The 9,972-nt window shown below is 49.3% G+C and overlaps 2 protein-coding genes across 2 annotated transcripts; one reads left to right on the top strand and one right to left on the bottom strand.

Moving 5' to 3' along the window:
* Positions 1–1,734: 1,734 nt before the first annotated feature.
* On the bottom strand, positions 1,735–5,697 carry MRPS11 (mitochondrial ribosomal protein S11). Its single transcript, XM_074917431.1, has 6 exons — positions 5,596–5,697; positions 5,252–5,365; positions 4,937–5,026; positions 4,038–4,167; positions 2,547–2,612; positions 1,735–2,094 (listed from the first exon to the last, which is right to left on the bottom strand). The coding sequence occupies exons 1-6, from the start codon at positions 5,646–5,648 to the stop codon at positions 1,987–1,989; spliced, it is 561 nt and encodes a 186-aa protein (XP_074773532.1). The 5' UTR covers positions 5,649–5,697; the 3' UTR covers positions 1,735–1,986.
* MRPL46 (mitochondrial ribosomal protein L46) lies at positions 5,686–8,116 on the top strand. Its single transcript, XM_074917430.1, has 4 exons — positions 5,686–5,920; positions 6,355–6,547; positions 7,113–7,286; positions 7,670–8,116. The coding sequence occupies exons 1-4, from the start codon at positions 5,711–5,713 to the stop codon at positions 7,918–7,920; spliced, it is 828 nt and encodes a 275-aa protein (XP_074773531.1). The 5' UTR covers positions 5,686–5,710; the 3' UTR covers positions 7,921–8,116.
* The last annotated feature ends 1,856 nt before the right edge of the window (positions 8,117–9,972 follow it).

Below are 9,972 nucleotides of genomic sequence, written 5' to 3' on the forward strand. Positions count from 1 at the left end.
GGCCTTTGCAAAGGGCACAGCCTTCACTCTAAGTCTGGATAAGACAAAGATTTATTCTCATCGCTTTCTGACTCTTGAGTCACCCACCTACTCTTCCCTGAATTTCAGAAGGACCACAGATCCCTTCCCAATCTTAGTTTTCAATTTATTCCATCATCTTTATCTGACCTGGGCACTTCTGCATTGATGCAACGAGCAACTCGTGGTAGAGAACAGCAGTATTTGGTTTTCTCGGTGCATTCAGACGCCACTGATGAGCCTGCCAGCGTGGACTGGTGCTCCTCCCTTCTCAGGGCTGGTCAGTGCTCAGCCCAGAAACCTGTCCAGCCTTGTGAGGCACCTCAGTGCTCACACCTGCCCTCCCCAGCTAGCTGCCCCAATACGCAGTTAATCTTTGCAGTTTATGGCTGACCTGGTGTCTTTCCCTTAAAAAGGGGAATATGAAGTCACTAGCAGCTCAGCCATAGTTCTGGAGCTGAGGGGGAAGCTCTTCTAGTGTGTCAAACATTTATGGAAGAACCTCTCTTCCTCCCTGTCAAATCTGTGATGGCTCAGAGAACTTCCCTTTAAGATAACCTACCCTCTATTCAAATTCAGACAGTTGAGTAAGGTTGGGGATTTATCTGAATCTTGTTCTCTTCTGTCAACTGCAACTCAACAGGCTCTTCTAAGCAGACTGATTTCTTTCAAAACCTGCCGTATGCCATTCAGCCCCATGAAGGCGGTTCACTGCCTTGTTGCCATGGTACCCTTTCTCTAAAGAGGAAGAGAATAGTTAATTATGCAATTTAAGAAACTAAGGAGGAACAAAAGAGAAATAATAGTAAGGAAGATTCTGGGTTTGTGATAGAACTGCTGGCTGCACCAAAATACACTGTTTACAGGGGAAATATTTGCCCAGTTTATGCTGTGTACAGCCAGGGCTTCCCTGGCAGTGTGGGTTTCAGGGAGGTGCCCTTTGCGAGGCAGCGTGCCTCTGCCACCCAGGAAATCAATCCTGTAGCCAGTTACTGCCATTACCTTCTCCAGTTAATGCTCCAAAGGCCTCAGACATATTTCCCTGACAGAAACTCTCTCTGGATGGAGCTGGGACAGCAATACATCACAGACCCTTGACAAGCTCACGCTGCCTGTAGATATACAGAGGTACAGTTCAGGACTTAAGTATTGTAATCTCCTTGACATCATTTCGTTGTTCCTCAGGCCTGCTAACCCACTGCTCACTTTCCCCAGGACCCCAGAAAATCCAGTTTGCGGTGCACAAGGCAGGACCAAAGAGACCACAAGCATCAAAACCAGCAAGATCGCAGCCCCTTTAGAAGGACTGGTGTTTTCTACCTGCCAATAGCAAAATTGGGCAAAACAAAGCACTGCAACACATCTTTGCCAACAACGGAACCAGACTCCGGTGCTCCGTGCTGTACAAACAGGAAGAGCTGCCTCTCGCACGGCACACTGAGCTCTGCAAGCCAGGGGAAGGGGAAGAGTTACCCCATGCTTTGTTTCCAAATGTGTGCAGTGAGAAAAAGAGGGAAGGAAGATGATGTGACCCCATGCCGTTTTTTACTACAGATGACTAGAGGGAGATCTAAGCCACAAGCTCTCCTTTCACCTAACAAGGGCAATAATAGCACAGAGGGCTCGACAAGAGCCACATACGGTGGTAAGAGGAAGAGAGCAGTCAAGAGGCAATAATAATCCAAAATACTTTTGGGAACACAGCAGGAACAGCTGTCAGAAGACCAACATTTTAATCAACAGACTTTGCACACAAGAGGCTTCCCACTAAGGGAGTACATGTATTCCTGCTTTTACCACCAGCTTCTACCACCTGGGCTTTTAAGGCCCAGGATGGTGTCTTCAAGCTTCCCTCAACAAGTATTTCCAGGGAAGGTGGCTTTCCAGAGTCTGTCACAGGAGCAACATTCAACCCAGTCCCAGCGAGTGAACCGATGTGGAAAGCCATGTGTCTCTTCCACTCCCCTCTCACATTCTCCTGGCCTTCCGTGGGCGGCAGCCGTTGTGTGGCACCGGGGTGTTGTCGCTGATGGAGATTACCTCCAAACCTCCCATCGTCAAACCCTTGATGGCAGCCTGGAAGAACAGGACAGCAGATGACGTGCAGTTATCAACACATGGAACAGCAGAGAAGGGGAAAAGCTCAGGGGAAAATAGTTTGGTCCCCTATCTGAAAGTCAACTTTGTTTCAGTGGTCCAGCTTTGTGATTATCTTAAAAACAAGTAACTTGTATCAGAAAACCCAGTTTAAACCTATTTATCTACTCCAGTCCCTTCATCAGTGTTCCCATCAATTCTCCTACTTTAGTTGGAAGGTCCCAAATACAGCTTTTATTCTGCCTCTAAAGTAGTATTACTCTAAAATTCAAATGATTCTAAAATTTGATTACTAGGCATTTCAGTGATGAATTCTTTACATAATCTTCAGAAAACCAAGTAATAGGTATAGTCATGAGACCGGCCTGAATTTAAAAAACCTGGACCATGTCTGAGAAAGAAAAATATGAAAAGAAACTCTTGACACTTACTTTGCGTCCTGGTCCCAGTCCTTTCACCATGACTCGTACGTGCAGTACACCCTTCCCACGTGCTTTCTGTGGAAAGAACTGGTTAGGGTTCTCTTTGATATAACTACTGCTGCTCTGGCTCCCCTGGAGCCTTTCCTTCCCTTTTGACCCACTATCATAGTATTCTTTAAGTAAAAATAGGGTAGGTAGTAATGGATACATGGGTAATATTGCACAAAGACACTAGGAGAAGAGGAGGCCTGGGTAAAGCCATGGCAGTTTTAAGAGAACTTCTGGGCTAGGCTGTCAGCTCTGCATAGAGAAACCCTTAAGATCAAACTATCTGTGACCTAAAGCCAGGGTAGAAAATGACATATCCATGGATATATGACTGAACTAGCAAGGGATTAACAAGGACTAACTCAAAGCTGTTTTCCCTTTTCTAATGCAGCGACTTCTTTCCTGTGATCAGTGGATTCCTTCTAGAGGATAAATGAAAAAAGCAGGCAAGCTTTGTATTTGCTGTGCAGGAGTCCACACCTTCAGTGCAAAAATTCTAGGGGCTTGCAAATTGAAAATGAAAAACACCTACTGTAAAGCACAGCCGTGCTGCCACCATGTGGAGGGAGTTCCTCTGGTCTCCCACCTTCTGTGTTCTGGTGCAGTTAATGTACTAACAACTTTAACAGTGACAGAATAAGTCCGGCCAAGCACAGCTATGCAGCTATTATGAAGCTCTGATAAGCACAGATTAATAGTGAAAAAGTTCTTTGATTCCTCTTGAGTCAACCACAATAAGCTGTTGGCCAGCAGTAGCACCAAACACCTCTGACATGAAAGGCTGGAGCGAGTTCCACCTCATTTAGGATGAGGATTTTCAGTTTAACCTTGCCTCATTCTGCTGTAATGAGGACCATGACACAGCCAGCCTCATCTTCTCCTGCCACCTGGACACCCACATGGTTTTTTTAGAAACAATTACAGTAAACTGTATGCAGCTGGAATGTACATGTGCAAGGACATCACCTTCCCTGACTGGAAATGCTGGAAACAGCTCAGTTCTCCTGTGGCAAAGAGCAAATATAAAAACATCCAGCCAGTAATTACAGCCACTTCTCAGTCCCCTACAGTGCAAAAATTGAACTGCTGCTGATTCAGGGGCTGTATTTCCAAAATGGTTGAGAGATGTTCACTTAGAAAAAAAGGAGCTATGCAAACTGGAGCTAGAAAAGGATAGACTCCAAGTTACATTTCCCAATTGCAACCTGCACAGCTAAGTTCACCCTCTGGGCATTTCTAACTGCTGTTTCAAACATGCTTTGTCTCTGTAAAGATGTGGAGGGTGTCAGACGAAGACAGGGAAGTTGTCAGGAAATAGCAGTGTGCTGCCTGAGCGCTGAGAAACTTAAGACCTCTGGGCTGCTGCCTGGGAGTGAGGCATATACCCAGGTGGTGGGGGGAGGCAGCCAGTGCTGCCCTCTGGGAGGGTGAGAATCATCACTGCAGACTCACCACTGCTGCTGCTATGGCTGCGGTCTGTGCCGCGATGGCAGTTCCCTTCTTGGCATTGTGGAAGCCCTCTGTACCACAGGATGTATGGGCAAACGGCCTGTTGTCAAAGCTGACCACTTGGATGTGGGTGCTATGGAAAGAGAGGGGCAAAAGAAAGAAACAAGCTAGAACAAAGCTTTATTTTCCAGTATCTCCTCACTCATCTCACTGGCACGGCTCGCCAAAGACTCCTGTCTCCCTTCTCCACACCACCCTAACTCAGCACGTATCCCACTTACAGGAACCTGCCGCAGACACCTCCCAGCAGTGATCTTCTTCTGGTCACCCTAGAGAAACTAAGCAAGGTGGCAAAACCTTTCTGGATAGTGTATACTCTATCCAGGTACACCTCACCTCAGATACTGCTTAGCCCTTTCAGACCCACCTCTCACTCCAAGCATTTTACCTCTTCTGTTTATTAAGGAAATGCACAAAACATTTCTAGAACTGGAAAGACTTTTAAGAAACAGTCAAATATCACACTAGGAATCACTAATGAAACACATTCTGTCTCTCATGGAGAATATGACAACTTTTTCAACAGCTGTACAGCAATAGTGCTAGAGCATACAGCTGGAAGTAACCCACCATTAAAGCTGTCAGCATCTAATTATTCATATCAGAAAGCAATCAAAATGTGTAATAACAATCATTGCTGTTAAAGACACTATAAGGACAGTTATGCTTCCAGAACAGCACTAAGGTTTGAATTCAGTAGTATTATCTTCCCAGTCATGAACACCAGTCCCCGGCTTTTTTTCTTTGAGCCTTTAGATCAAAACGATGATTGGCCAAAGCCTGGGTACGTTAAAAGTTTTCATTTTGCATGAGAGCAGGAACGGTGCAGCTCATTTGCTTACTTGTTGTACGTAGCTTTGATGTGAGCTATTGGGATCTCTTCATAGGTCTTTCCATCCCATCTCATGGAGTTTCTCTGCAGGATTAAAGGGCTGAGGAGCAAAACAAGAGTTATCAGGCACTCTTTAAAGTTTGAAAAGTTTTATTTCATATTGGGAAGGAAAGAAGGGATCAAGTCTCCAAAAGACACAAGCTGCGTTTGTGATTGAGTCAGGTCACCTCCTTTCCTTCCTCGGCTGAAAAACCACCGAAGGCAATAAAACCTCCCAGCAAGAGGCAAATGGCAGAGCCCTCCCGGCGCGGCCCGCTCGTCTCACCTCAGATCGGTCGCGCTCTGGTTCTCCGCCTCCTTCGCGACCGCCGCCTCCGCAGGGTCCTGCAGCCTCTGGGCACCGGTGTGTAGGCCGCGGCACAGGGCGGCGGTACGGCCCCTGCGGGAAAGAAACGGCAGCCGGCGGTGAGGATACCGGGGCCTGTCCCCGGCGCTGGCTGTGGTGGTGGGGGCGAGCCGCAGGCCCGGGAGTGGGAGCGGACCCAGCTGGGCCTCCCGTGCTGGCCGCCATCGCGGGGCGGGAGGGCCTCAGCGGCCAGCCCAGCGCGAGGGGGGCCCGGCCCGGTCTCCCCCTTCCCACCGCGGCCCGCTCCCGCCGCCGCCGCTCACCCCCAGGCCGCCCCGAGCAGCCGTTGCCAGGCGACCGCCAGTGCCGCGCTCATGGCGGCCCCCGCAGCGCGCCCCGAGCGGTCACCGCGAGGCACGACGGGAGCGGGGCGGAAAGATGGCGGCGCGCACAGCGGTGCATTGTGGGCTGAGCGGCAGCGTAATGGCGGCGCCCACGCAGCGAGCGGCCGGTTGGGGTCGGTGGCTTTGTACCGCTGCCGCGCCTCGGCCGTGGCGGCTCTTCGGGGCGATGTGTCTGCTGCGGCTGCCCCGCATCACACAGCCTCTGGAGAAGGAGGAGGAAGAGATGGCGGCCCTCATGGGGCAGGTAGAGGGGGGTGCTTGGGGTCTGCTGATAGGAAAATGGCGGCCTCAGGCCTGAAGGGGAGAGACACCCTGCGGGGCTGGCCGCGGCTGCTAGCCCCTCCCGATACTGGGGGCTGATCGCCGCTGCTAGCCCCGGGGGGTGACAGACCAAGGGGTGGGGAGGAACTGATGACCCTGCGTAGCCCGTCTGGGGGCACCTTGGGTGATCCCGAGTGTCTGTGTGCGATTTGCTGCGTGCACCAGGTATCGTGGGTCTTGGTAGTGCTCCGGTTGGTGTCCCTGATAGAGGCTCCCGCTGTGAGCAGGAAAGTCCTGCTTGATCCCAGGGAAATTTGCATAATCTTGCATTTGCTAAGGTAGAAATAATTTAATTCTGCTTGTCAAGTCTGGGCCATAGTGCTGATGGCTTAAGAATTCTCTGCATTGCCCTTCAAGATAGAGCTGGAGAAGAGCCACTATTCGGATCATGAAATCCGCAAGCTGGAGGAGGAGGAGCAGCTCAGGAAGAGGAGGGAAAGTACATTTGATGATGATGGAGCACCTAGCCAAACAGTCATCATGGCTCGAGACCTGGAGGAGAAGTGGGAACAGAAGCTACTGCGATTCGAAGCTGCTCCGCGGATAACAGGTACGGGCTGAAGTTTGTGGTGGGTGAGAACACCCAGATTGTTTGCCAAACACAGCTGAGTGCAGTTCAGTAGAGGGAAGGGATTTGCTGGGTCTTTTTTTGTTTTAGAGAGAGTCTTGACTCTATGTCAGCACTGTTAGCACATGAGCAATTAACTGGCTGATAAAGGACTCCGTGTTCCCATGCTGCAAAGATGTGTATGTTCAACCTTAACAGAGCAAAATAGTGAAAATGGATGTTGCTTCCAGACAAGAGAAATGTTTGGTCATTTGCTTCCCAAGATCTACCTAGTGCTCTTGTTTTTTGTGAAGATAGAGATCCAGGCTGTTTGCTATAAATTCTTTCTGGAAATGAAACATTATAGTCTAGGAGTGGGTTCCAGCCAAATCCTGCATTGGCTTCCAGAGGTACTGAGAGCATTTCTGTCTAGTTTTTTGTCTTGTTCTGTGTATCCATGTTTGTGTATTATTGCTGGAAGGGTGTGAGACACAGAGGGTTGATGAAACAAGGGGATCAGAGCAGTGCTGCCAAGAGACTGTTTCCAGCATGTGTTGGTTTTTGGCAGATGCTGATAAAAACAACAATCGAACGTCGTTGAACAGGAGGCTGGACAGTAACCTGATGCTTCTGGTGAAACAGAAAATTGGTAACCAGGAGCTGTGGCTCCTGCCTCAAGTGGAATGGCAGCCTGGAGAGACGCTGCGAAGCACAGCTGAGCGAGCCATGGCTACGTTTTTGGGTGTGTAGTTTGCCTGGTGCCTGGCCCTCCCTTCTTTTTGTTCCAGTGGTTTTCTCGCTGTGTCTTATCAGAGGACTGTTTGCCATCTCCTGTAGTAAAATCACCTCCCATCTGCTGGGAAAAGGCATTTCATGCCAGAGGGGTGGAGCTCATTGGGGTGGGCTTTCTGGCCAGAGCTGTGTTCCTGGGTAATCAGCTCTGTAACTACCATTGCAGAGCGACTGCAGCTTGAAGGGCTGATGGTGCTGGCAGACAGTGAATTGGCATCTCTCGCTGACGAGCAGTGGCTTATACTGCCTTTTTGTTACTACAGGAGAGCAGTTACTGTTGCTCTGTGTTCTTATGTCTTGTTTTCTTTCTCTTGCATTGCTGGGGTCTTGCAGGAGATCGCATTCAAGCCAAAATCCTGGGGAATGCACCGTATGGGATTTACAAGTATAAATTCCCCAGGGCCATCAGGACTGAGGATAACGTGGGAGCCAAAGTATTCTTCTTCAAAGCCTTCCTCCAAAGCAGTGATTTGTCCCAGGCAGAGCTGAAGGAAGATTATTTGTGGGTCACAAAGGATGAGCTGGGAGATTACTTGAAGTCGGAATACCTGAAGAAAGTCAATCGATTCCTTCTGGACTTGTAAGCGATAGGCTGTGCTCCAGCAGATGGGGAAAATGTGGGACACGACTCCAGGGAGGAGCACAGCTGCTGCTTTGCATGGTCTGTGCATATGAGATGTTAACTTGGGCTCTGGAGGATAATTTGCCTTTGCCTTATTTCCCAGTTCTCTTCATCAGGCCTGTACTGAATAAATATTAAAACTTATACTCGGAAGTGAAGCTCTCCTGAGGGAGTTCTTTGCTCTCATTGAATTCTCCTCCTCCACCTCTTTTGGAAGCATGTTGTGATCTTTCCCTCTCCCAAGTGTGCGATTCCCTGGGGCTGTGGTACCCCAGAGGCTCACTTTCCTCACTAGACTCCTGGCATAGTCTCAAGTTCAAATGGTTTCTTCGATGCAATGGCTAATGCTTGTCTCTGGTACCTGCTTTGTAATAAGAGCAGCACGGGAGAGTTATCCCTGTGTCCAGGTGGGAGCAGACCCTCCTGGACACACAGATGGGCAGGGTGGGTTTCTGGGGAGATGGAATATGGGATGTTCACAGTTTATTAACGTTTAATCTGCATTGGAGCTGCCTCTGGCCTAGAGTCAGTGATACATGGTGGCCATGGAGGACATGGGTGAGTGAGGAACAGGCAACAGCTCTTTCTTTAGATGAGTGCTGTTTCCCCACCCACACTGCCCTCCTCTTGAGCCTCAAGCTATAGCAAGGAGACAGTGAAGGAGGATAACACTTGAGCAGCTGCTCTCTGTCGGAGCTATTAGGCTGATTTTTGTTGGCGGGGGAAGGCTGCGCTTGTGTCGGTGCCTCCTGGGAGCGGCTTCAAAGGTGGCTCTGGGGAGTTCTCAGCTCCCATTCCTGGTGCATTAGGCTGTCACTGCTAACCCAACCATGTCTGCTTCAGGTAGCTTGACCCTATTAACCCAATTTATTAGATCTATCCTGGGCTTATATGGTGCTGTCTCACCTCTCTGGGGCTGGTTCTAGGAGGGTTTTTTCTGGTTGTAAATGTTGCTGTTTAGTAAGTGTGGGCCCAGTGCTGTCTGGACCTTGCAGTTTATCAGCCTTCTTCAGTGGCAGGGAGAGAGGGAGGAAATAGCTGTTGTTAATCACTGGGAGAGAGTTTGGCCTCCAGAGGTGGAACTGGAGATTGCTATATGTATTTTATCAATCCTTTGGGAGCTGTTGAGCTGCAGGCCTCAAATTAAAGCTATCCTTAATCACTCCATAAGCCACTGGGTAGGGGGGTAGAACAACAGCCTTCTATTTCCTAATGCTGGGCAGTTTGGGAGCTGCAGGCTTGCCATAAATTACCAACGAAACAAAACTTGATCTCTTGAAGCACTCTGGCAGGCCTGGTAAGGAGTCTGGGTCTGCAGCAGAGAGCACTTGCAAAGAGGAGATAAATGCAGAGCTGAATACGTGCCTGAAAAATGGCAGATTTTTTGGCTGCTGTCTGACATCAGCACTGCTGAAAGGGAGACTCTTGTGTTCTCCAGGACTGAAAGCTCCTGCAGATGGGAGAGGTGAGTCCCTCAAGCTGTGCTACACCAGCCTGGGGGGCCATGGGTGCCGTCAGCTCAGGATTAGGCTTTTCTCTGCCACTGTTTCAGGCTGTTGCTGGCTCCATAGCACGCAGCCCCTGAGCAGAGCTTTGTGGGCACAGGCTTAGGGTGTGCCATTTGCCAAGGTCTCTGCCCTGTTTCTCACGCCAAAGGCAAGTTTTGTGTTGGTGGAATAAAACTTTCAGTGTATGTAAAATGGTGTTTAATCAGTGCTTATTTGTTCTCAAAACCAGGAGCACAAAAAAGAGAAAAAGCTGTACTGAAAGACTGCTGATCCTCAAACCCAGGAGTTCTTACTCTGGCCTACTCAAGCCACAAGTCTGGATGTTGTCTGTGCCAGGAGAGGTGTAGCTCCCTTCAGCAGTGGAAAGGTCAGAATCAGCAGCTAGCAGCTACCGTAGTTTTTTAAAAAATTTTTGTCCTTGGGCTCAGGCCTTTGGTCTTACAGGTAGCAGGTGTGTGAGAAGCTTTGTTTTTTTCTGGAAGCTGAAAGTGTTTTCTCGTCACCTA

Source organism: Athene noctua, chromosome 13, assembly GCF_965140245.1.
Source record: "Athene noctua chromosome 13, bAthNoc1.hap1.1, whole genome shotgun sequence".
NCBI lineage: Eukaryota > Metazoa > Chordata > Aves > Strigiformes > Strigidae > Athene > Athene noctua.

What these genes read in the sequence shown, in the direction of transcription:
- MRPS11 (XM_074917431.1), bottom strand. Translation starts at nt 5,648, where the DNA reads ATGAGCGCGGCACTGGCGGTCGCCTGGCAACGGCTGCTCGGGGCGGCC. An exon ending in CTGCTCGGGGCGGCCTGGGG is followed by an intron (nt 5,366 to 5,595) that starts GTGAGCGGCGGC and finishes TCTTTCCCGCAG; the next exon opens with GGGCCGTACCGCCGCCCTGT. An exon ending in ATCAAAGCTACGTACAACAA is followed by an intron (nt 4,168 to 4,936) that starts GTAAGCAAATGA and finishes CTCTTTCCATAG; the next exon opens with CACCCACATCCAAGTGGTCA.
- MRPL46 (XM_074917430.1), top strand. Translation starts at nt 5,711, where the DNA reads ATGGCGGCGCGCACAGCGGTGCATTGTGGGCTGAGCGGCAGCGTAATG. An exon ending in AGCTGCTCCGCGGATAACAG is followed by an intron (nt 6,548 to 7,112) that starts GTACGGGCTGAA and finishes GGTTTTTGGCAG; the next exon opens with ATGCTGATAAAAACAACAAT. An exon ending in AGCCATGGCTACGTTTTTGG is followed by an intron (nt 7,287 to 7,669) that starts GTGTGTAGTTTG and finishes GGGGTCTTGCAG; the next exon opens with GAGATCGCATTCAAGCCAAA.